This window comes from Phlebotomus papatasi, chromosome 2, assembly GCF_024763615.1.
Source record: "Phlebotomus papatasi isolate M1 chromosome 2, Ppap_2.1, whole genome shotgun sequence".
NCBI lineage: Eukaryota > Metazoa > Arthropoda > Insecta > Diptera > Psychodidae > Phlebotomus > Phlebotomus papatasi.
Genome location: NC_077223.1, coordinates 100211670 through 100237057, shown reverse-complemented (window position 1 = coordinate 100237057; position 25388 = coordinate 100211670). Strand labels below are relative to the sequence as shown.

At 33.8% G+C, this 25388-nt stretch overlaps 2 protein-coding genes across 3 annotated transcripts; both read right to left on the bottom strand.

Moving 5' to 3' along the window:
* Positions 1 to 156: 156 nt before the first annotated feature.
* LOC129800400 (uncharacterized) lies at positions 157 to 9370 on the bottom strand. Of its 2 annotated transcripts, none has more exons than XM_055844748.1 (3): positions 8683 to 9370; positions 8445 to 8578; positions 157 to 1623 (listed from the first exon to the last, which is right to left on the bottom strand). In XM_055844748.1, exons 1-3 carry the CDS (start codon positions 8894 to 8896, stop codon positions 610 to 612), a joined length of 1362 nt encoding a protein of 453 aa, XP_055700723.1. In that variant the 5' UTR covers positions 8897 to 9370; the 3' UTR covers positions 157 to 609. The 2 variants fall into 2 exon arrangements, with proteins under 2 accessions (XP_055700723.1, XP_055700724.1); XM_055844749.1 differs by having other exon boundaries at positions 8717 to 8782.
* Positions 9371 to 10970: 1600 nt separating this feature from the next.
* Positions 10971 to 14984, bottom strand: LOC129800403 (solute carrier family 35 member F1-like). Its single transcript, XM_055844752.1, has 3 exons — positions 14803 to 14984; positions 13878 to 14706; positions 10971 to 11485 (listed from the first exon to the last, which is right to left on the bottom strand). Exons 1-3 carry the CDS (start codon positions 14862 to 14864, stop codon positions 11162 to 11164), a joined length of 1215 nt encoding a protein of 404 aa, XP_055700727.1. The 5' UTR covers positions 14865 to 14984; the 3' UTR covers positions 10971 to 11161.
* Positions 14985 to 25388: the final 10404 nt, after the last annotated feature.

Here is a 25388-nt window from a genome sequence, read left to right as displayed (position 1 = left end):
TTTTAAATTAATCCTGCAACATCCTTTTTTTCTCAACTTTTGCCTTTTTTCTTCTCCCAAAAGTGCACTTGAAGAAATTCTCTCTCAAAAGTTTCCACAGGAAGGAGGAGGGTGATTAGCCAAATCTGAAGTGCTCTTTTTTTCCAACTTCTATTGTTTTTTTTTTATGATCATTTCATTTATTTAGAATTAAACTCTCTCTCTCTCATTCACGGTTAAATTGATAACTAAAACATATCTAAAATTGTTCCTTACCGATTTTTTTTTCTTTTTTTTTTTTGAAATATCTCATTCACTGATTGGATTAAATATTTCTACAGACTAAAATGTTTGTTTGTGTTTAATCTTTCTCACATTTTTCTGGATCTATTTACTTTTTCTGCCTCTAAATATTCAGAGAGATGGGTTTTTATTCTGTGGAAAATGTTCCGTCTTTAAGTCTCTCTCTTGTTTATTTTTTTTATTTCTTCAGAAAAATCGCCCAGGAATTATTTTATTTTTTAATTAGTTTTTGGTGAGAAAATCTTCAGCATTTCTTGCCTCACTCCTTAAATTAAAATTTTATTAATGTTCTTTTTAAACTCTGCCCCAAATTGAATTATTTATTCTTCAATTCTCATCAGCAATTATCTCAATATTTCCATCAGATCCATCACCGGGCTCAGCAAAGAGTTCCCTTAAGGATTTATGGAGGACATTGAGACATTCATTGAAATAGAAACTGGCCGCTTTGGGCGATATACAGAATTGGTAGGCGAGAAATGTGAGTGGGAGCTTAAGACGAAGTTTCAAGAGGGTCAAAATGAAAATTTCAAACTTGGTGAGGGCCGTTGACTGTGGCAATTCAGCCTCGCAAGTATTATAGAGTGTTATCATGGTGACATAGGTATCCAATCCCGTAAAATATTCCGTTCTCTTGTCATCATGCTCAAACATCTCCGGCGTATACTTGCACTTTCTCACCTGACCCTCCAACTGTGATATCTTCATCAGATTCTCCTCATGCAGAATCTGATATTGATCCAACAGTTCACCCGAAACATCCGTCTGTGTCGTCCTGTCAACTTTATTCCTCACAATTCGCACAATCTTCGGCATTGTACCCACATTTGTCTGCTTTTGCAGCACAAAATTCCCCAGAGATCTCGCCGGTACCGGCTTAAAACGCTTCAAATCTACAGGAAGTTTCACCATCACCGGCGACGATGGTGTGCCTCCCCCCACATCCAACTTCCTCTTGATCGTTGTCTGACCCTGAACATGTGTAAACTTAAATGTTGGATCAGACTTGGGCACAACTGTCACTGTTCTTGGTGTCTGAAGCAGTTTCTGTGTCACAATTATTGGACTGGTTTTGTTACCCGCAGTGCTCACTTTGTACTCCTTCCGCCCCGAAAATGCCGCCGTGGAAAACGGATTCATCGTGATCTTCTTGATGGTTGTAGTTGTGGGCAAACCCATTCCAGGACGTGTGGTAACCACAACTGTTGCTGGAGTTGGATTTGACTCCAGTACAATTTCTTCGTGTTCCTCATCATCACCCTCCATGATCTCCTCCGTGGACAGAGTTTTCTCACCCGAATCATCTAGTTGTTCCTCTTCGTACTGAACATCTGAGATAACCTGCAACGAAATCGTCAAAACTCATTTGCTAAACTCCTGTAGAGGCAATAGATTCTGCTATAATCAAAAGATCTCAGTGGATCAGTGGATAGAGCAGTGGCTCTATGACGGTGAGGTCTCGGGTTCGAGACTAGACAGCTGCAGAGTTTTCAGCTGTCTTATTAGTCTCGAATTTGTCCAGTGAATGAATGGAAAAGTAATGTGAATGCAGTGACAATGAACATTTCGACATGCAGAGTTCAGTCGAATACAAAATACACATTCCCTGCCCAGAGCAACGACTCCTTCATATTATCATAGACGAAAACTAGACAATTTTACTCATACATACAAGTCGCCGATATGTGTCTCGAAGCCCAACGACTTTTACCTATCGCTACTCGCCCGCTCGACGCTGCGATGATATGAAAGAGATGATGAGAAAGAGAGAAGGACGATGCTTTTTCGCTTTGGTTAAAAAGACGCTTTTTTCAATTCCATTTAAATATAGAAGAAAATCCCAATTTCAAAGCTATTCGACATTCAAAGGTGCCCCACTTCCCCTACTGCTATATTTTTCGCTTTCTATTAATAATTTTATTACCAACAAAAAAATGGATATCGTCGGCTCCAAAGAATACTACTGTAACTCTAAAATGCAACTTTCAGGAGAAAGATTTAAAGTTTGACAGCTAATATTTATATTTCATTAATTGCTTAAATTACGTGATATTGAATTAAAAAAAAACATTTATCACAGGATTCTCAAAAGCGTCATAAATTACAGTATTAAACTCAGGAAGTTAATTGAACTATTTCAAAACTTTTTGAGCAATTTTATTTGACAACAAATGATCACACTGATAGGACTAGATAAAATAATGAGAGAGATCGAGTAATCAATGTAATCGTTTTCATAGTTTCACAATTATCAGCAAAATAATTGACAAAAGCGGAAAACTTAAAGAATGATATCTAGATTTGCTCTGATTAAATTGATAATTATCTAGCACTAAATTTCTGCAATTAATTTACGCAGCTGCATATCTGTAACATTAGCTCAATTATGTTTTACTTTATATTTATAACTAAAAACAAAGAATTATGAAATATAAGAGTACTTTATGAACGTAATTTTCAGATAGTTTATGCTGCAATGACCGTCTAGAATCGTACTTTTCTATATGAAGTTTTTTGAGTTGGAGAATATATTCGAAAAATGTTATTAAAGTATTTCTCCCTTCTGTTTTCCTGTTCAATCATATTTAAGATGAATATTAAATATTTTCCTAAAGTATTTGATATTGAAGAAGGAAATATTTTGAAATTTAAGTTCAACGGCGCGGCAAAATAGAGAGAAAAAAAAGAGGGAAGAGTCACGTGATCTGGTGCCGCACCAATACAAGCACTTAAAAGTGACTATCGAATACATTCAAACCTCTACCTATCGTCTATGATAATACAGTAGAGTCTCGCTATAGTTCATATTTGGTTCCAGATTGACACTTGGGTCGCACTATAGTCCATATCATTTTTTAAAATTATCAACGATTTTTAGTATTGAAATTGCTCGACGGCTTCCACTTTCTTTGCGATTGTGGTACTTGTCCTCGCTCTCTTCATTCTGGATCACAATTATCACAACTACTCAATAAAGTTTGCCAAAAATATTAAAATAATTATGACAACATTTCATGTCGCGTACTAAAAAACATAACCTAACTTAAAATCAGTGTTTTGAAATCAACGGTTGGCCTATAGCGGGGCTCTGTGATAATATCAATATGTCAATACTAGCGTGTCCCCAACAATTAACTCCCTCCCCTCCTTTGTTATTTCAATAAACATCATTATAGTAGACTCTCGCTCAATCGGCTCTTTTTCAATCGGGCGACAAATTTTGTTGACAATTTTCACGTTTAATTATGAAGCTAATTCGCTCAAATTAGCTGTAGTTCTTCCTATTTTATCGTGATTCTTTATAATTGAGCGCTTTTTGTGGAATTTACAAAGGCTTTGACGCCCAAATCTATCGATAATTTGTATGACATTTTGCCCCATATGCCCAATTGAGAGAGAGTCTACTGTAATACCTCTCCTAAAACCGTTTCTAGTGATAGACAAGGACTTTACCCCATCAGAGGGGTATCATGTGAAACTACCAGTCGGAATTTCTTAGATTGGAAAGACTGAGAGGGAATGGGCTATTTCTTAAAACAACTAACCGTCACATCTTTTAGCACTCAGCCCACTCAGCCAGATACCTCCACTACACGGCTAACACAAAGTTACTAGCGCAATGCTATAATTAAAAGCATTGTCCATGCTCTTAAAAAAGGGCTTTGTTCAAGTGCGTAAAATGTGTCCTTAATGCTCTCGTTCAATAATAATCTTCCCGATTTGAGAGCTCTCTCCGGTTGAGGTTTTTCCTTTACCGATCCGATGATATATCAGAGAGAACTTACTTTAAAAAAAAACCGATGGATGTTCGAACATTTAAACCGACGAGTTACACAAAAGTGAGCACATTCATGAAATGGACATTTAATCTTAATAAAATTGCAATTAAAACGTTATTCGCAAATGTTTTACAGCAAACGTTTGCTCACTGTTTTTGGCATTTCCCGTCAAATAATATCTGCAGATATCTTTAAGATTTCTGTAGAGAAAATCTACACCTCTACAGAATATCTGCAGATAAATTCTGTAGATATTCTTACGAATTTTATTTGGGCTTGGGACAAAATTCGTCAGAATATTTCGGCAGATTTTCTGACGAATCTCTAAACGAATTTCTGTAGATATTCTGTAGATTTTTTCTACATTCCAGACTTTCCAGACAGCTGTGTCAGAAAAGATGGAAAATTTTTCACTGAAGTTTGCAAAAATCAATAGAGTGATTCTCTTGGTGATTTCACAGTGTTTATATAAAATAAAGAATTATGCGATGCCGTGTTCTAAGTAGAGAATAGTGAAGTGAAAACTTTAAACAGATTGTCGACCAAAATTTCGTGTTTTTGTATCATTCGATTGGCGGTTTTTAAGAAATTAGTATTTTTGCACGCAGTTTTTTTACTTATCGAAAATGTGTACTCGGTAATGCTTGTTAAGCAGAGCATACAATTTTCTTTATAACTTCTACAGTTTCTTCATAAATCAACAATATTTTTGTGAAGTAATGGAGGTTATGCAGATTTTCTAGGGAGAAATTCTGCCGAGAATCTGCAGATTTTCTCTGAATGTACTAGAATATACCGTTAAAATTCAAAAAACCTCAGAGTAAAATCGGCAGGTAGAGCAATGATTTGACGGGTGTTAACAATTGAGGTGTCAAGAATACAGTACACTCCCCGTCAAATCATTGCTCTACCTGCCGATTTTACTCGGAGGTTTTTTGAATTTTAACGGTATATTCTAGTACATTCAGAGAAAATCTGCAGATTCTCGGCAGAATTTCTCCCTAGAAAATCTGCATAACCTCCATTACTTCACAAAAATATTGTTGATTTATGAAGAAACTGTAGAAGTTATAAAGAAAATTGTATGCTCTGCTTAACAAGCATTACCGAGTACACATTTTAGATAAGTAAAAAAACTGCGAGCAAAAATACTAATTTCTTAAAAATCGCCAATCGAATGATACAAAAACACGAAATTTTGGTCGACACTCTGTTTAAAGTTTTCACTTCACTTTTCTCTACTTGTAACACGGCGTCGCAGAATTCTTTATTTTATATAAACACCGTGATATCACTAAGAATAACTCTATAGAATTTTGCAAACTTCAGTGAAAAATTTTTCCATCTCTTCTGACACATCTTGTCTGGAAAGTCTGGAATGTAGAAAAAATCTACAGAATATCTACAGAAATTCATCAGAGATTCGTCATAAATCTGCCGAAATATTCTGACGAATTTTGTCCCAAGCCCAAATAAAATTCGTAAGAATATCTACAGAATTTATCTGCAGATATTCTGTAGAGGTGTAGATTTTCTCTACAGAAATCTTAAAGATATCTGCAGATATTATTTGACGGGTCAGCTCTTCGTTATCCGGCACATCGTTATCCGGGTAACAGCTGCCAAATACTGGCGGTTGATGTATTCAAAATTATTTTTATTAAACATGAAGTTTCTCCAGAGTATTAAAGTATTATTATCATTGTATCGAAATTTTTAATACATAATTGTGATAAAAAATGAAACATAAGCATACCATTACATTAAGCCCTATACTTGATGTGAGCAACTTATACCGTCTTTATGTAAGTTTGCTATGCGTATTCATGCGTAAAGGCCTCTACACATTGGGAGTGATTTTCGTTAAAAATTGCTTTTTTTGACAGAACTTTGACGTTTCTATCTACTGTCGTGCAGACAATTTTCTTCAAAAATACAATTTTTGACGAAAACTGCTCCCAATGTGTAGAGGCCTTAATGAAAGAGAATGCAACAGCTATCCCGTTTGCGCAAAACTTCCATTCATCTTTGTAGCGTGAATCACTTTTCTGTGCACTCTAAGCCGCACGAGGTCCTGAATTACCCTCCGTTTCCGACAGTCTAGTCTAGTCTAGTGAAATTATTAAATCAAAAACTTAAAAATTGTTTAATAACCTTATTACAACATCTTTTAGGGTCGAATGAAAACCTCTTCGATAGGGAATCCCTATTGAGACTTTTGTCAAAATGTTGAAATTTATTTATAGTATCTAATAAAATATAATATGGCGTTTTTTCATTAATTTACGTTTTTCGATAAGGATAAATGTTCAATATCGTATTTCAAATCGTACAGAGTAGCGTGTCAATAGGTCTTGACATGCGTTCTTAAACTTAAAGTGTCAATAGGTGTTCCTTTCACCCTACGAAATTAAAATACCAAAATCAATCAAACTTAACATTAAATCTATTTCTTGCTTAAACATTGAAAAATGGCAGGAATTCTTCTGTGCCTACGGCGGATTATCCTTATATTTCAAATAAACATTAATTAATTTCGAATTCTTCGCGTCAGCTATACTCTAAAAGTGGATATATCCAATTGTAAGGAATTCAACTGCACTAGAGGAGAGCAACATTTTTGTCAGTTGGATCAGCAATTGTCCTCACTGCATTTGCTTTGTGTCTACATTAATCGTTTATAATGCATGCTGATATAATTCTAATAAGATTCTTACGAGAATGTGGCATTAAGATTTTTAAAAAATGTCGAATATTATTAAAAAGTTGCAGATTCAGGAAATTTGCTTGAGTAATTCATATCAAAACCATGGAATGATCACTGGTTACGTAAATACCAAATATATTGGAAAGTTATTGCAAATTTTTGATAGTGTTATTGAATGCAAATTAAAATGATTCAATCATAATCCTTAATGTTCGAGGAGATTTGCATAAATAATTTGGAAAATAAGTCGCTAATGTATGTAAGAATAAATTTAAAAGAATTACAAATAAATAATAATAATAGAATTTACAAATAAATAATCAAATAATATTACATATTGCAATTATTTTCAAAAAAAAGTAATAAATTGAAAAATAACTAATAAATCTTCATGAAGGAGTTTAATATTTTATCTGCACTTTTTCTGGTTAGCAGCTTTTATCAAAATTTCTATTATAATAATTTTGCAAAATCAAACAAAAGCTTGAATCTTGTGCACAACGCACAATAACTTTTGTTTGTAAACATGTTTTTAAAATTTCCCATGAGAGTGAGCGATATGACTAGATCTATGTTTCATTCACTCTCATTGAAATGCCAAAAACATGTTTACTAAACAAAAGTTATTGTGCGCTGGGCATTAAAGTCATCTCATGTTTTTCAATGTTTCTTGGTTTGTACCGGTTTTAAACAGATATTTTACAAAACATTTCATATTATCCTGCTCAAAAACTATATTAAATTTGTAAAACGACTAAATTTTGCATAAATATTGATTATTGGCCTATAGCAGGTACAGATTTGTGCAGAATTCAAAGACCTTTTAAATAAATGTAAATCTGTCCAAATCGGATGAGAAGGGCACTTTTTAGAACCTGTTTATACTTTGATATTGAAGAATTATTTGAAAGGTTCATAATACATAAGCGTGTGGACAAGGCAAATAAATACAATATAATATAGCTCAGTTGCACTCAAACATAGGAGAAAAATCCCAATTTCAAAGGTGCCCCACTTCCTTCTAGGCCCCCTAGGTGTCTATTATACTATTATTATTATTATTCGAAATGATGATGTTAATGATAGTCCTTAATTACTTAAAGATGCTGCTTTTGTCCTAGTTCCCTCTCTCTCTCCACGGATTACCCTATTCGCTGTGCCCTTCTAGATAGGAAATGTCTCACAATCAAGTCCCTCGATTACTTGAACTCATATGTGTCATTTTTTAGACTTCACTTTTAAACCCTTAAATCAAATTTACTTTGTTTTTTTTTTTTAAATGTTAGATAGGGTAAATAGAAGCATTTTACGCTCGCGAATTTTTCTTGTATTTAAGAAGTTTTCAAATTATCTCTAAAGAATTTTCACTAAACAGTAACATTGTAGAAGAGACACGGAGCAAATTTATGTAATTCTCTTCAGAAAAAATATGAATTTAATGTGTTGAATCTTCTGTCAAATTTAAAGTGTCTAGAAATGGTTTTGAATTAGGACATTTACCCTAATCATAAAAACGATAAAATGAGTCAATGAGAAATTTATCTCGCTGAATCATCGATTACATTATTCTCTTCTGCAAAGTTCGAGCAATATCTCAGCTTTGCTTTTATTTGGAAGCCTCCAAATCTGAATAGTCCGGAAGCTAAAGACAAAGGAATTCAGGAGAATGAACTCACCTGTTCGTCTGCTGATGATCCATCATCCATGTGATGCTCCTGCTTGAAAACCATCCTGGCACTTGAAGTCTTTCCCAGGTTCATGTTTGGAACCCAATCGAGACTGTGAACCTCCGTCAAACTCACACACTTCCCTGTCAGAAACAATTTCTCAATTACTTCCAATCCCTCTTCCCAATAGAATGCGCCAGGAAATTCAGAGGAAATCCCCCCCAAAACCGAAATATTTCGCTTTTACCAAGAACAAAGTGTCTGGAACAAACTTTAGCCACCTTAAGTTGCTCCTCAGTCAAGTCCGGACGATTGATGGCTTCAATCCAGGCCTTTCGTCGTTCCGTGGAGAGTTTCTTGAGCTTGTCGCTCTTGCTGAAGATGCTGGGAATCTGATAGAACTTAATATTTGGCGTTCCAAGTTGTGATTTGCAATTTAGCACTGAACAATGTAAGACCATTTCGCGCTAACCCGGCCCCAGCATAAACTCACATCCCCTGGTACACTTCAGTCTTGGCTGGGTATTCACGCGCTAGCACCACCAAACACCCTTCCGGACGCTCAATTCGCGTGGAAAAGTCAATTTTTCCCACTAAAAGCCATCAGCTGTTTGAATTGTATCGACACTGTGACGTCATGGCGGCCATTACGCTTCTTTGGGGCGATTTCAAGGGAGTTTTTGAGACTGATTTTTACCCAGAAATATCACTATTTTGGCAAATTTCTTTCTGGAAATGCCTTCTTTGGACTCTGAACAATACTTTTCAGCTATTCCGGCACCGCTCAATGCACTTTGGGACACTTTCTCAGGCAAATCAAATTTTCAGGGAAGCTCCCGCAGAGCAACTCGCGTCACAAGGAGTTTCAGTTTCTGCTCGTCCGTGGCGCTGTTTCCAGGAAAAGGATTTGAGTTTCTTACTTACTGCCACCAGGAGCGCTATCGTCGCAAATTGGCAAAAATTAATCCAACCCGGCTGACGATGCGAATGAAAAATGTCCCTAAATTTCATAAAATGATTCGTATGCTATTAGTAATAGATTAAAAAAAAAAATGCAAATGATGAATATTTTTTGAAATTTTAAAAATTAATTTTAAAAATTTTGAAAATTAAAAAAAAGATAAATTATATAGTAGATTCTTCATTAAGACATGGGTTTTGATGGCTCTTTTGTTTGAATAACAACTTGATTTCAATAAATTCACAAGAGGGTTATTAGAGTTATTTTTGTCTATGAATTGTGAAATTCTCTATGAATTGTAGGCTGTAAAATATAGCAATAATTATTTATCCCAAACTGTCATTTACTTAGGGCTTAGGATCATCAGTTAGAGGTCTTATGCATAAATTTCCTTTATCTAATCCTTTATCGTCGAATTTTAAAAGCTAAATACTCTCGAGGATTAGCCTGGGTCTATTTAGGCCCTTATGGTACTATCACACTAGAATTTTCGCAATTTAATTTTAAATTCAATTCAGAAATTGAGCATTATAAGATTTCTAGAATTTACTTGAAAATTCTGACAACCAAGACACGTTTTAATTGTAAATGACTCCGGAAAATGTGTGATAATACTTAAAATGTCTTATAAGTCACTTATCTGTTATGCGAAAAAATCCCCAAAGCCAGAAAAAAGGATTGTAGGCAAGGGGGCTCATACAGTACAGAAGAGACTATCATACAGTCTTGTTGAAAATCTGTATGAAGTCATCCCGAGTTTTTTTGACAAAACAATTTCCTTCGAATTGCTCTGGAGGAACTCAGCAAATTACTCCCGATACTGATGCTTCACTCGCGTACAAGCTTATTACTAATCACTGTACTTATTGCATTTTTTTGATAACAAATAATAATTAATTACGAGCGAATAAATGTAATAAGAGCAATTTGGTTCAAAATTCTAATTGTTTAAGTAAAATAAAATTGAAATTAATGAGCAATTTTAACATTTTAATTTGCTGAATTCAAATTTAATTGAGCAACCACATTTCGACCACTCAGAATATAAGTCGAAAAACTCGATTTTTTTACAAAAATCGTTTTATTCGCTTTTTGGATACTTCTTTATACCCTCTACCTTCTATTTGAATATTATACTTGAAAGATAATTATTTTTAAAGTCATAGAGATTTTAAATTTCAAAAATCATATACTTTGCATGTAAAATCTTAGCTTCAAATCGCTCTCCTGTAAAATTTGACTACTGCGAGTTATTGGATTCTTCTTTGGATTCAGAAATGGCACTATTGCTATTGGCTGCAAAAAACCATTTATAAATTAATTAATGAAACTCACCTTTCGTACTAATTAATTCACAAAATCTCACACAAAAAGGTTTTATTTAAAAAATATCGAAATTTTGATTTTAACATAAAACAATGTAGTATTCACACATTTTCCTTAAGTATTACTTTTTGGAAATTCTCTTCTCAGAAAATAAAATGCTGAAAGACACTTTCAAAATTCATTAGATTAGCTTTGATTAATTAGAAAAAATAATCGCGTCGGAGTAAAGTAAATAAAACAATATGCAATTTTTTCTTCTAAATGCATTTAATTTTATGAAATACTTCACCCTGTTATCAATATCTCAGGGCATGTCCTATAAACGACAACACGTAAATGCGCATGATCGCTTCGTTAAACACTAAATATCTTTGGAACATTTGACTAGAGATCGTTAATGGGAATGAGTATTCAATTGGAATTAACCTACAGCTGAACCCTATTTGCGATGAAACGATGAGAATCCCGTTGTTGCTGAATGAGAATTTATCAATGAGTCCGATGACACGGTATAGGTGACGGGAATGGAAGAAGTCATTTCGAAATGCTCAGTCTCGAATGGTGAAACGTAGTCTCGCGATATAACCGATGTCTGCGGAGTTTGGCGTGCATCATCGGCCATTAGTTGGGCATTTTGTTGCTGCTGCTGCGACGGATTCTCATTCGATGGACGCTGTTGAGCAGCAATCGGGGTCTTTTTGATGGAAAACACGAAAATGCCACACATCGTGAGGAGATAGTTGAAAAAGTAAAGTCCATGAAACTTTTAGGAAGACATAAAATGATAGTTTTACGTTAATTTGACTTAAAATACTTAAAATTCAGATTTTTTTAGAAAACTACATAAAATGCTAATACTTCTTAGCTTTTCTTTGAAAGAAAATTTCCATTAAATTTTCTATTTGAAGACTTTGCGATTCCAACTAATTTTCAGGAATTTTTCAAGAACACAGCTTTGTGATTCAACTTTGTATAAATAATTATCTTAATTCAATGTCTGGAATAAAAACAATTAACTTCATATACATATTTTTACATTTCAATTTTTTATAATAATTTATTTTTTTCAGCAAAAAGTTCTTTAGAAATACAAAATAGAATATCCAAAGATTGTATATTGCATATTTTGATATAATAAACTACTCTCAATTTTCCAGAAAAGCGTGTAGAATTTTCCGGGTCATATATGACCCTATTGTCCCCAAGGGTAACAGTGTTTTCGTCCCAAACCTATAGCGAAATGTAGTTGGGACATTGTTTTTCTTTGTGAAATGCAGGTGGGACATCTTGCTCCTGGACATTTCATCTTATATCTGATGAATTATAACATATTTTGCAATATTTTAGAGGATTCTGCAAGCGTCTCATACTGTGCAATTGTATTGTGTGTGAATAAATATGTGGATAAGTTTATTTTTGCCAAATACCACTCAAAATATTGTGACAGTGATTGTTCAAGGGATTACCAGGAAGATTCCTTGAACACCAGGAGTACAGTGTTCATCAAGACAATCCAGTTTGCCATGGTTTTAGCCAAATTAGTAACTTCAAGCAAAAAAAACTCTTAAAAAGCCCGTGATATAGATTTTGAAAATGGTATGTACACTTCCCTTGAGGACCATACGGTCATATATGACCCGGGGTTTTTCCGAGTTTTCACGCAATGGAATTTTTTTTCTTCTCAGAACTATTATATTTGATCATAAAGCATTAGGAAAAACTCAATTTTACATGAATTCATCTGCTGAATAAAAGTGGGACGCGAAAGAGTTAAGTCGCTGAGCGACAATCCAACAGTAACAAAGAGTATCAAATAAGAATCAGGAGCCATTTCAAAGAGCAGCGGTTTGTTTCAAACAGTTTGAGATAAACCCTCCTCTTGGCCAAGTTTCCTAACTTGGTGGAAAGCTTGGAGACCTTGTTGGACACTCTTTTTCACAAATATATGAATGATAAATTTATTTTGTGCCCCTTTACTTCTAGCAAATAGCATACGCAATCAAATTAAAGTAAAATTTTGCTAAAAAATTCCAATAACGAATTTTTTGACTTATATAATCCGAAAATGTAGGGTAAATTAAGCTAATTCAAAACCTGCTCCAAATGGAAATTTATCGCTACTCTAATTGGAAACATCACTGTTTTCAAGATAAATACAGTACTAAATTATTATATTTATATATTTTCTATACTACAGTTTCATTATTTAGTTAATTTTACTCCAAATAAAGTGAAAATCCATTCATATTCACAAATTTTAAGTTGTTAATTTCTCAGAATAAATAAAAGTGTGTTTATTGTAGGGGGTCACCCCCCTGCAATAAAGTGACTCTTGTTTATTCGTTTTGTTTAACATTTATGTCATATTTCTGGCTAATTTTAGTTAAATTAAGTGCTAAAATTTATTGTTAACGGTACGTGAAGTTTTCAAATGAAATAATTACCTATTTCGTGAACTATTTCTGAAGTGTCTGCAAATGCTTCAATAGGAAACCCCGGAAATATGATTTTTGTGGAGAGATTTTCTTATTGTTTTAGACGGGAAAGAGGAAAAGACCAAGAATAAGAACAAATCCTGCGCTCAAGAGCAATTCAACAAGGTTTTTGAAGCCTTTCCTCGCGGTTTCACTTACACTGTTTGTCTCCAATTAGAAACTCTCCCTTGTCTCCATTTGGATTAATATGTTTCCAATAGAAGCATTTTACGTTCGCGTATTTTTCTTGTATTTAAGAAGTTTTTAAATTATATCTAAATAATTTTCACTAAACAGTAACATTCTAGAAGAGTCAAGGAGCAAATTTATGTAATTCTCTGTGTTGAATCTTCTGTCAAAGTTAAAGCGTCTGGAAATGGTTTTGCATTAGGACATTTACCCTATTAAAATTACTTTCTAAGTGTTAAAATCTCAAAATCCCGAAAAAAGTGAGTTAGCCCCTTGTAATTTCCAAGGAATGAAGTGTTAGAGAAAAGTACTTATTCATAATGGAAGCGTATGGCTTATTTAATTTGTGTTCCAAAGACGGTAGGACCACCGGGTAGTAAACACGAAAACAAAAAAAATGTAAACAAGTAAACATAACCTCATTTCGCCCCAAATATTGATTTTTCGAGCGGAAATGATCAGAAAAAAATCAATGATCGAAGGAAAACTTACCTGGAATTTGTAACGAACCATTCCGATGATGAGAGAAAAGAAGTCTGAAGTGAGAAGATAGAGCTGAAGAGCCGTGGATCCGGAATTCCGGAGAACGTAAGGAATGAGCGCGTAGAAGATGAACTGGAGGACTCCGTAGAGGGCCAGGTAGATGAGAATGGTCGTGTCCTCCCAGTTGACATCCATGAGAGCATTGCGCTCCAGCAGGTACATCTGCAGGCCGCAGATTATGCTGCCGGACAGTCCCAGCATGCCGAGATACTCCACGCAATCCAGCGTCTTAACAACTAATTCCTGTAGCACGACAACCACGGAAAACAGCACAGCACCGCCCAGGCAGAGCATATCGCCGATCAATTGACTGTGATCATTGGCCACCTTGGTGTTACCGACTCCAGCAAACACCAAGCATCCCACGCTCATTAGGCACATACAAACGCCCAGGATGTGCACGAAACGAAACCTCACGCCCAGGGTGAGGCAGCTAAGAGCCAGAGCAATCGGGATGACCACACAGTCCAACATTTGGATGCTCTCCAGGCTGGTGAATTGATAAGCCGTGGCCAAGAGCGTATTGGCCTGAACGTCAATGAATCCCAGCAGGATGTATCTATATCCCCGTGCCTTCACGACCGAGATCAAACCTTTCTCCCCGCGACGACAGGCCAGCCAGGTGGTGAAGACAGCGCAGAGCAGGATGTAGTGCAAGTAATTCTGTCCGGTGGGAATGGACATGTAGATGTTGGCCATGAAATGATGGGAGAAGAATGCCAGCACTGAGAAGAGCAACGAACACACCTGGCCCACCAGGATGGTCCTCCATAGGCTCCTGCAATGGCCAGAAAAAGGAAGAGAATGGGTTGGGTGTGTTTGGAATGGGGCACCACTCCCTTCAAAAGGACAAAGATCCGGCCGGAAAACCTACCAATTCCGATATTCTGATAGATATTTCTCCATTTTGTCTATCAAACACTGCTCAGTCTTCATTTTTGCATCTTTTCACCGTCCGGGATGAGCTTTTTGTGCAGATTTTCGCACTTTTTTCACATTCTCACAGCAAAAGAAAACAACACCCACTGTAAACAATGATGTCGGCCTGTCAACTTTGTTCGATCGTAAAAACCGTTTAGCGAGGACACACCGCGAAATTCATACTGCATTATTGAGATGGCGCTATTGAGCAGTAAGAGTGATTTAATTCAAGATTTTAAAAGATAACGGTATTTTTGCAATACAAATAAAAAAACAAGAGCTAAAATTTTTTTGTTTTTTCTTTCTAGCTTTTGTTATAATAGATTCCGCTGCAATTTATTTTATTCTATCAACTTACTTGATAGAAAAGTCTAGGAGGAGATAATACAAGGTGAATTCAGAAGCCTTAAAATAGATATCGACGGTTGCATCAAATGTTGTCGTATTTGCATTTCTTTTTGTTTTAGCCGTTTCAGCATTTCACGCAAAACACTACGTCTGCATCGTAGCTTGCACTAACTGCATACACAAAACAAATGCAGATACCACAACGGTCGATCAAACCGACGATATCGCTCCTTGAAAATTACAAGGGGACAACTTACTTTTTGGCGATGTTGAGATTTTAATGCACTCAGAAAGAGAATGTAGTATATTTTCAGATGATAGAGGTCATTAAATTTCATTATTAGAAAAAATTTTCAAAATTTTACTCTTTCTGATTGCTTGCGAAATTTTTTTGAAGTCAAGGGACATAAAATAGATTTATCGTTCAAATTTTTCTGAAACAAAGGGACTAATCTCAAGCAAGTTGATCCCTTGTCATTCTAATTTCAGGAAAATTTGCGTATAATTTAGAATGGCAAGGAGCTAATTAAGAAAAAGACGTATTTTGAAAGGTAAAAATATGTATGTATCGATGTTTATTATAATGCTCATACAAATAGAAAAGAATTAAATTGTTTTTATTACATTATCATACTGAGTTGAGATAATTATTTATATTATGGCGTCTACACAGTAGTAGAATTTTTTTTTTAAATGCCTTTTTTAAAAAATTCTGACGTTTCTGCCCAGGGGCATGACATTTCCTATGTTTCCCATATGTTTTTAGCGCACCGAAAAAACTTTTGGGTTTATTAGCTGTTTTCTGTCATTGTAGAATGAATTAGCAAAAAATACTAATACAAAATAAAAGCCAATTTAATAACGAAGAGGCAACCGAAAACCCTAAATTGTCAACCTACGTAGTTTTGAAGATATCTCGTGAAATGTGTACGAAAACAGGGAAAATTTACACTAAAATCGGTCGCATTTTTCAGGGCTAATGTCACCCACCTGTTTCTGCCTATAAGGATAGGGGAAATTTTCTTTAAAAAGGCATTTTTTTTTTAAATTTTTACTAATGTGTAGACGCCATTAGAAGTACAAATAAGTTCTCGTTGTTCACCGATAGATGATGCTGTCAAATTGTGAGGCTCATTTGCGGGAACTTCTGTTGTTCTGCTTTCGCCAAAAGAAATCTGCAGCTAAAGCACGTAGAAATCTTGTAGATGTAGAGACTTACGGCGACCATGCTCCATCAGAAACAACATGCAGATATTGGTTTAGACGCTTCAAAACGAATAACTTACATATATACAATATATCGACCACTCCGAAATAAGTCGAACAACTTGATTTTTTACAAAAATCGTTTTATTCGCTTTTTGGATACTTCTTTTACCCCCTTCCTTCCCTGTGAATATTATACTTGAAAGATAATTATTTTCAAAGTTATAGAGATTTTAAACCTCAAAAACCCTATACTCTGCATGTAAAATCTCAGCTTCAAATTTCTCTCCTGTAAAATTTCCCTACTGTGAGTTATTCGTTTCTTATTCTGAGTGGTCGATATGTAATATAATATATGAATATATACAATTTATACATGTATATGTATATATACAATATATATAATATGGACAATATTTTGAATAAAATAATATTTTCTAATTTTCTTTCATAAAACTTGAATTTTCACAGAAAAAAAAACAGCGAGAACTTTTTTGTACACCCAAAATACAAAGTTGAATCTTTTATGCTATCTCCTGAAAAATGGCTCAGATTGAGTTGGCTCCTTGTAATTTCCAATGAGCGATATGTACAAGAGTTTTGATCATATTAAGCCCTTAAGCTTAAGCATACTATTCGCCTGCATATTAATAATTTTTGCTCTGAAAGTGCTTCTGAAAAAGGTTTTTTTTTTAAATATCCGGAACACTTTTTTCAGACATTTTCTCAAACACTCTAAAAATTCGCTACTTCTGGGTATGAATTCTGATATGGTGAGTTTTTCACGTGAGAAATTCACGGCTCTGAGATCACCTTTAATAAGCATTTTGTCAAGATTTCGTAAAAATTTTCATGTGAATTCTAAGATGCTGTAAGTGTTTCACATGACACTTTTTGTGAAAGCTTCACCAAACGCTTACAGGAAACGATCTAAAAACCGTGAGTTTCTCACGTGAAAAACTCACGCATCTCAGAATTTATACCCTGTTCTGACCAAGTGAAAATCACCACTGATGACGACATGGTTCTTCTGCATCTCGCATTTAGGGTTAAGGTTTATTCGGTTTATTCAAATCCTGAATTCATGATTTAGCTGCGATAAATTCATAATAAACGAGATTGAATGGGTGAGATTCATCAAATAGAATTTTGAATTAAAAATTTGGAATCCTTTTTGATCCTCGAGATTTTGACAGAAAAGGCGATGGTCAAAAAATTATAAGTTAAAATTTGGCTCAAAATGTTAATGCAAAATATTTTCTTAAAATTTTGACTCAAAATTTTAGCTAACAAAATTTTGACTAACAAAATTTTGACTCAAAAATTTGATCAAATCAAATATATTTGGTCATCAAAATTCTGACTCAAAAATTTTCAAATCAAATATTTTGTCATCAAAATTTAGTTAATCAAATATTTAGTCATCAGAATTTTCACTCAAAATTTTGACTCAAATCTCTAGCCGTCATAATTATTAATTAAATATTTGGCTATAGACATTTTGAGTCAAAAGTCTGAAATTCGTATATACGATCATAAAGAAAAACTTAAAATAAATAACTTAAATAGATAACTGATAACTGAAATAGATAACTTAAAATTTTGATGGTAAAGAATTTTACCTCAAAATGTTAATGCGCAAAAAGTTGGCTCAAAATTTTAGCTCAACATATTGACTGTCAAAATTTTGACTCACAAATTGGCTCAAAAGTTTGGGATTAAAATATTTCATTAAGATTTTGCATTCGAAAACCAAAATTTTATGAATGAAATATTGGATCGTTAAAATTTTAACCCAAAATTTTGATTCAAATATTTGGTCATCAAAATTTTGTGAATCAAATATTTGGTCATCAGAATTTTGACTCAAAAACTTGGGAATCAATTTCAATTTTCTAATTTAAAAATTTTGCTTATTGTAAAATTTTCTCTGATCTTTGGCATGTTTGTTCTCGCACTCAGAAAAAACTCGAGTAGGTTACTCAATGTTAAAATTAACTATTTTTCGTTGTGATTTTCTATTATCCCTTTTTAGAGTTAATTTTACTTCTGTTTAGGTGTGATATTATAGAAGAATTGCTTCAATTCTTTGTAGAGCCATATGAAAATAAGAGTTAAAATAAACTTTTTAATCTAAAATAATTTTTTTTGGACAAATCGAAAAATTTATAGATTTTACTATAATTTTGTATTTTAATTTTCTTGTAGTAGGATGGAGTCATAACTTATAGACGTTACACACTTATAGACAACTGGAAAACCTTCAAGTTTTACTTAAAAAAAGGTTTCGTAAAATCTCAAAATTGTTTATTTAATGTTTATTTAATGATTTTTTGAAATTTGTTTAAATTAAAAAAGTAAGATTTCTGCTAACTTTCCATAAGTGTATAACGTCCGTAAGTGATGACTCCACCCTTATATCATCGATATTCGTCGAGTTAACCCTTTAAGGACGACTGGGTCACCCGTGACCCAGAGAGAAAATAATTTTTCCTCACAACCTAGAATTATTTCTTTCTGATGTTTGTACGTAGTCGTAAAGTAGGCGGCGCGGCGGTAGGAATCTAGAATATTTTTTTGGGAATCTCCAACATTTTGCTATATATTTGAGCTCAAAAACTGGAAGAATTTTTAAATGATCTCACTGATAAATGATTTTCATTATTTTTTTATATTTCCAATTATTCATAAGCAAACCCGTTTGGGAATAAAAGGCACAATAAGTGTACATAATTGTTTTTCATTAAAGGGAAAATTATCATTTATTTGGTATCGCAAGGAAAATTATTTAAATTTTTGGGCTTTTTTTTGTCCATATCGTTCATAGAAACAAAAAAATATAGCGAATTAGACTGTTGAATTTTCCAAAGTTAGATGTAAGACGTTTAATTAATTTAGTTTATCGATTTTATTTTTATTTTCGATCAGCGAAAGGTGTCTCATCCCTAAAGGGTTAATTCGTCTCGTCCGTACAGTTGTTTATCTCTTCCTGAAATTTCCAAATATATTTTCGAAAGAGTAAACAATTACAAGTCAGCAATAGAGTTGTTCCAATTCTTCAATTTTTTTAGTGTTAAGTATCAATGTCTAATGGCCTCTACACACTAGAGAAATTTATGTCCATGTTGAAGAGTTTTTTTCTACTCATGCATAGAGAATTTGCTTCAATATGGACATAAATTTCTCTTTTGGGTAGACGCTATAACTCTTTCTTATATTATTTGAATTTGGCCTTCAAAAAAAAAACCAATAAAGAAACGACTTAAGGAAAACAACCAGGAAATTTATAGTTATTATTATTTCATTTGGATTTGAATAACTTTTTTTGCATTGTTATAAGCTATAGGGGCTATAGGATATTTCAAATTTAGTGCTCACAGGATAAAAATGTCTAAGACTCTACGGTTGCTGATCAGCCAATCTTGGAGACTAATCGCCGCCGATCAGCCGATCAGAGCGATTGATTGGCATCCATTTGCCGTTTACAATTCACTCGATAACAATACCATTCACCCCCTGTTATACCGGTACCTACATAAAAATAATAAATATAGCGGTAGAGCTATTTCTGTGCGATTTGTCAGACTTGCAATCATCCAAATTCATCAAATTTTGATTGAGGAAAGAGCGGTGAAATCTCAATGAACTGCCCACGGTGTTATCAATCGTGTAAATGAAGAGGGAATACCGCGAAATATAATTATCGGCATAAATGTTTCTGGGCACGTTTTCGGGGTGGAACAAAGCGTCACAATGCGGTTTGGTATTTGTTAATTGTGATGTTGCATCTTTAGTGGCTCCAATAAATCGGCAATCATGCATTCATCGCATGAATGACAAACCGCTGATTGTGTCTCAGCCACTCTTCTGGTGGTCGTCGAATAACTTCTCAAAAACTAGAGTTTATTGTCCTTTGCAAAAAAAACAGACTTTCGCTGAAAAAATTTCCAGAAATTCTCGCGAATTGTCCAATTTCCATGTTTCCCCAGCTCCACGCGAGCACCCGGCGAATGGTGTTGAAGTTGTCGTTGCAGATGAATGGACCAAGTGTGGGGGACATACGGAGAGATTTTATCGACTGGTCATTTATCTTTTGGTGCCACTGTTCGCGGGAGAGTCGGATTGGGTCATTAATTTCTCAAAAGAAAATGAAAAAGACAAGTGCAAAACACGAAGTTCCTGAAGGGATGATGCGGGTATACTTTAAATCAACTTTTTCTTATTTGCGAGGGTGTTTCAATTATTGCAACACTGTTGGAGATTTTGGTGTTCACTCGGAAAAAAAATCGCCAGATAATTTATCTTTATGGGAATCACTAGCACAGAACACGTAAAGAAACTGAGCAAAATTATTCAGAATGCTTCTAAAAGGATATCTTTTTAAAAGGTGAAACAATCGAATTGCGAGGTTTTAGCAGACTCTTCTTTTCAAAACATTATTAAAGAAATTGATTAATAATAAAAACAAATTACGTATACAGTAGACTCTCTCTAAATCGGGCATATGGGGTAAAATGTCATTCAAATTATCGAGAGATTTGGGCATCAAAATCATTGTAAATTCCACAAAAAGTGCTCAAATATAAAGAATCACGAAAAAACAAGAGGATTACAGCGAATTTGAACAAATTTGCTTTAAAATCAAACGTGAAAATCGTCAACAAAATTTTGCGCCCGATTGAAAAAGAGCCGATTGAGCGAGAGTCTACTGTACCCAGTTACTCATAATGGAAAAATAATAAAATTGTGAAATTTTAAATAACAGAAACCAATAAGAACCGAAAAATGTTTTTTGAAACATGTTGATTATATCAACAAGTACTTATTGTACTAGTATTTAGACAAGTTTTCAAAAAGAGAAGTTCTTAATTTCAAAGGATATTTTACACTAAGCGCCTTCTTCCTGGACGCCATTATATCTTGAAAATCTCCCCAAGTGGTTTGTTTCTGAGATAAAATCTTTGGTCCACCTGTTCCCCCAATTATGTCTTCGCTAAAATTAAAAATCTAGCACATTTACTATTTTTTTCGAAATATTATGAAGTAGTGAGAATGAAAATTTGACGTACGAAATAAAAAAAATACGGATAAAAAATTATTTATGCTGAATAAATAAATTATTGAGGAATTACTAATTGCGACAACAGGAATTCTCTGAAAACACTTGGACTTTCAACTACCGGTACCTCTTCAAAGCACTTCATAGCATAAAGCAGCTGATAAGAAACTCAGATTTTAGAAAATATAACACGTCGGTCGGTCAATAAGTCCGTAGACTAAAGGTGTCTACACATTGGGAGCAATTTTCGTCAAAAATTGCGTTTTTGACAGAAATTTGACGTTTCTCCCTACAACGCTGCAGGAAATTTCCTTCAAAAAAGCAATTTTTGACAAAAATGTCTCCCAATGTATAGAGGCCATAAAAGTCAATACAACGTTTTCAAAGATTATCCAACTTTTTTATCCCGTGCAAAAATAAGATCTTTTAAAAACTCTTAAAAATATGCCATAATTTTAGATTTTAAAAATGTCGCTATTTAGGTGAAATCGCTAATCGGTGAGCCATTTCTTTGGTTAAAACTCCTTTGAGTCCTGATCTTACGAATATGGCAACTGAAGGACCAATTAAACCCCAATTTTCTGCAATTTTGCTTCTTTTTTGGTTTTCTGGTTTTGGTGAAAGGTGGGCAAATGCGGCAGCCATTAGGCGAAGAGCTTCTTCATACCCAAAATATCATGTAAGATGTTGAACAAAAGGTCATATGACATCTTTGTGATATTAGAACTTCTTTAATTTTACTTTGGGGTCGTTCAAAACAATATCATTGATGATGTTTTCTGAAATATTGACATCTTTTCAGCGTTCAGATCATTCAGTGCCATTTTTCTTGTAGCGCCACAATGAAAGTCCGGCAACCAAACTTGAATCATCCTAATTAACGGTCAAGAGCCCAGTTAATAATTATCTAGCTTATAATTTGGTTTAATGGAATGTTGTGCCAGCATTATTATTATTATCGTTTTCTTACGTAAATAATAATGTTTAATCAAAAAACAAAACTCAGAATTTTCCATTTAAAAAAAAACAGGTTAATTGATTCTGACAGATGTAACTTGAGAACCAAATAGCCCGATTGCTGTCAAATTTTGACACATTTTTAAAGATGGTTGATTCGAGATAGTCAGGTTTTTTGATAGTGGATATAGTGGTTCCATTTATGCGTCAGTCTACGAACTTATTGAGTGATGTATTATTTCAATTACAAAGCTTTTCAGAGAATATATACGCTATAAAGTAAACAATATTCCTAGTGAGTTTTGTTTCTAAAGGGCTGTTTCAATTCAAAATAAGATAATACGGGTCTTAGACTGAAGATTTAGTGCAGTTTTTGAGGTTTTCAAAATCCTAAATGACAACCAATTTTAATAAGTTTTATAAAATCTAATGATATTGATATTACTAATCATACTTAGTTTGAAATTTCCCAAAATTTTGCACGATAAGAACGTAGAGAAGTTAAGCCATATGGCTAAATCGGTCTTCAGGCTAGAGGTTTATCCCATTTTTTGAAGGTCTCAAGATCTTAAATATCAACCAATTTTATTGCTTTTTCAGAATCTAATAGAACATTTACCTTTAATGCCCTTAATAATTCAATTTGTAAGTTCTCATTGGGACTTCACCAACATTTACAAACAATTTTACGAAATATTTTTTTTCCGAGTAGGATAAACCTTTCTGTGATCCTCGAAAACTTTACTTTGGTGACAAAAAGTAGCTGTTACATTAGGGTAACGTGTGGTATTTCTGGACAAGGTGCTTTTCAGGATATAATATGGGTATTTCTGGACAAATAAAAAATCCTATAAATATTTGTTTTCTTATTATTTTTAAGTTCTGTATGAAATTTTAAGCTCTTTACGTATCAGATAAACATAAAACTTCTAAAATTTTAATTGGGAGTGTCACATTAAACATTTTGCGAAATCTTTAGTGCGTCAATTTTGCAGATGTCAATACAAACAGTGCTGAGTTTTTGTCGATTTAAGTCACTTTACAAGTGAAATTTAAATAAAATTTTTATAAGAGAGTGAAATTTGGACCTTCTACTCGAAGATAAATAATCAGGATCAGTGAAATTTATTTGCATAATAGCAACTTTTATCTGTCTCGAAATACCATATTGTCCTGAAATAGGGTGGAATCACCACTTCTCGCCAGTGTCCCACTTTTCGCCACTCCTATTGAAATCGCTATTTTTCGCGATTTATGAAATAAATGATCCGCAAAGTTACTTGTATTTTTACTGCTGCTACGTATAGAGTCGAAAAATAGTAACTATTCGTTTTGAATTTACGATTTTCATCATTTTTTAGAGCAATATTTTAAGCAAGTGCATCGAATCCAATATTTCTTACCCAATATGATAAGTGTCATCAAATTTTCATCAAGCAAAATATACCTTTTTGGATAAATAATTTGTCTATTGAATATTTAATTACACTTGTGGAATAGATAAAATTTGTATTTAGTTAATTAATGTTTCATTTTATATTATATTTATATAAAAATGGGGCATGGCGAAAAGTGGTAATATTTTGTTGTTACTTCGTAGATTCTCAGTTGTCAAATCTGGATTGTTTACTTTATGCAGTAGTCCAATAGTTTGATTTCTCAAATAAAAGCGAAGAAAAATCCTTTAAATTGAGTAATAATAGGGTGATCATGAGGAAAAAGAAATGCTGAATGTATTCTTTGTATAATATTGCCCAAAATAATTGAGTTTGAACCTTTCCAAATGGGTGGCGAGAAGTGGTTACAGCACTGGCGAAAAGTGGTAAAAAGTGGAGACGAAGTGGTTATTTTTGCATTATTAATAAAAATAAGTTTTTAAGTAGTCCAGGGTTAAATTGGAGGACTATTGTTTTCACGAATCTGCAACCAATACATTTAAGTAACTTTGTGTCAAATTTGAGTTATCTTGTAATAAGGGTTCAGAAGTTATAATAAAATTAATTCCCGTTTTTCCTAAACATGGCGATAAGTGGTTACTCCACCCTATATCATTCTTACTTCTTTACATTTTTTGCTATTTTGAATAAAAAATGATGGATTTTTCAAATTTTTTCTGTAAAAATCTTATTCTGGATAGAATAAGGAACATAAATATTTGTATCAAAAAAGAAAAAAAATAATTTGAGAAGTTATTAGGCTGTTTGAAATTTGAAAGTGGTAAAAAGTGTCCCGAAATACCACGCGTTACCCTACTCGTTTTACAATAAATTCCTACACAATTTTTAGTAGTATAAAGCAAAAACATATTTCGGAAATGTATTGCGCAAATTAGATCAAAAATTTAAATTCAAATTGAATTACTGAATTCGTACTAAGCATTTTTACGTTTTAATTACGTAACAATCAGGATTAACTTTGCTAATTCTGCTGTTCGTAAGCTTTTGTTTAATTCTAGCCGTTAATAGTAGATAGGATCGTTGAAGACCATCCTTTAAGTGTCAGAATTAAAAAAAAGTTTAAAAATAGCAGGGTGGTAAAGTTACCCCCTGATGACAAAGTCACTCGTATCTATGATAGTCCTTAAAAGGTTTGATAGTTATACTTGTTATGATTGTACTCAGTCAAATCATCTCCGTTCTCTAATCTACTCGTTCTTTGCATGAAAAAATCAATTGTTAAATTTTTCCAACAAGGAAAGACCCAGAGGATACCCACTGTCAAGGATATGTGCCACAGGGTAAATTTGTGGCATATATGGGATAAAAAAAGAAATATTAATACCAATTCAATGCACCTCTCACCTCCCCCATATTCAGTCAATCCGGGAGAAAAAAAATGGAATAGCAAAGGGGATGGGTGGATGCAGAAAAAGTCCCTGGAGGACGTCAGGAGGATGCTATACGGTGCTCTAATGTGTTTTCCATGTAATTCACATGTTCATCGCAGACTCATCTGTGGCGAAAGTGAGA

Excerpts from the sequence above, each read along its gene's own strand:
- LOC129800403 (XM_055844752.1), bottom strand. The coding sequence starts at position 14,864 with ATGAAGACTGAGCAGTGTTTGATAGACAAAATGGAGAAATATCTATCA. Across the intron at positions 14,707-14,802 it reads CTATCAGAATATCGGAATTG|GAGCCTATGGAGGACCATCC; the intron begins GTAGGTTTTCCG and ends TGGCCATTGCAG. Across the intron at positions 11,486-13,877 it reads TGGTTCGTTACAAATTCCAG|TTTCATGGACTTTACTTTTT; the intron begins GTAAGTTTTCCT and ends TCTTCCTAAAAG.
- LOC129800400 (XM_055844748.1), bottom strand. The coding sequence starts at position 8,896 with ATGGTCTTACATTGTTCAGTGCTAAATTGCAAATCACAACTTGGAACG. Across the intron at positions 8,579-8,682 it reads TTCCAGACACTTTGTTCTTG|GGAAGTGTGTGAGTTTGACG; the intron begins GTAAAAGCGAAA and ends TGTTTCTGACAG. Across the intron at positions 1,624-8,444 it reads GATCATCAGCAGACGAACAG|GTTATCTCAGATGTTCAGTA; the intron begins GTGAGTTCATTC and ends ATTTCGTTGCAG.